At 36.6% G+C, this 653-nt stretch overlaps 1 protein-coding gene across 1 annotated transcript in view; it reads right to left on the bottom strand.

Moving 5' to 3' along the window:
- The window catches only part of SARC_07340 (hypothetical protein), a gene marked incomplete at its 3' end in the record, with an annotated part of 7,063 nt that extends 6,873 nt beyond the window's left edge, over positions 1–190 (bottom strand). Inside the window, exon 1 of the mRNA XM_014298719.1 lies at positions 81–190. Coding sequence (XP_014154194.1) covers positions 81–146 — 66 coding nt within the window. The 5' untranslated portion in view covers positions 147–190. The remainder of the gene's footprint in view (positions 1–80) is intronic.
- Positions 191–653: the final 463 nt, after the last annotated feature.

Below are 653 nucleotides of genomic sequence, written 5' to 3'. Positions count from 1 at the left end.
ACCACACACACACAAACACACACACACACATACACACACATACATACACACACACACACACACATATATATATGCCATACTTTCTTGCGACGCTCTCGTTTATCCTTTTCCAGCTCATATGGTGTTTTCTTCTGCGAGACGTTCATGCGCCCGACTTGAAAAGCCTTCAGCTTCTGCTCATTGATCTGAGTATAATCAAAACAATACCGTTGAACAAAGTGTACGAATTTCCGACTATTATAGAATCTGATTCGGATTATATGCCAACCATCGTTGACCTGAGTACGTCAACAAAATTCAAAAAAGACTAGGGGACGGTGTGGGTATGAACCCTAAAGATAAGGTGAATTGAAGTATACGAATATCCGACTCTCGAGATAATGAGATACGCTTTGACTGAAGCCCACAAATAATAGGTGAAAATGAAATTTGAATATCAAATTTCAAGACACAAGCGGATTTTTAAGTTTTGGGAAGCATATGCTTTTTGGAATGTACAGATTCAACAATTTTGAAATTGCTAATGCAAGCACCAAGAATAGTCCAAATGTTCTGTAACTACTTCATAATCTTAGTTTTCCTGTAGATGTCGTGTCCAGATATATACATTATACTAGCGATAAAATATATTATCATGTACATAACTATAACTA

This window comes from Sphaeroforma arctica (assembly GCF_001186125.1).
Source record: "Sphaeroforma arctica JP610 unplaced genomic scaffold supercont1.575, whole genome shotgun sequence".
NCBI classification, from domain to species: domain Eukaryota; class Ichthyosporea; order Ichthyophonida; genus Sphaeroforma; species Sphaeroforma arctica.
This window is presented reverse-complemented; position numbering and strand designations above follow the sequence as displayed.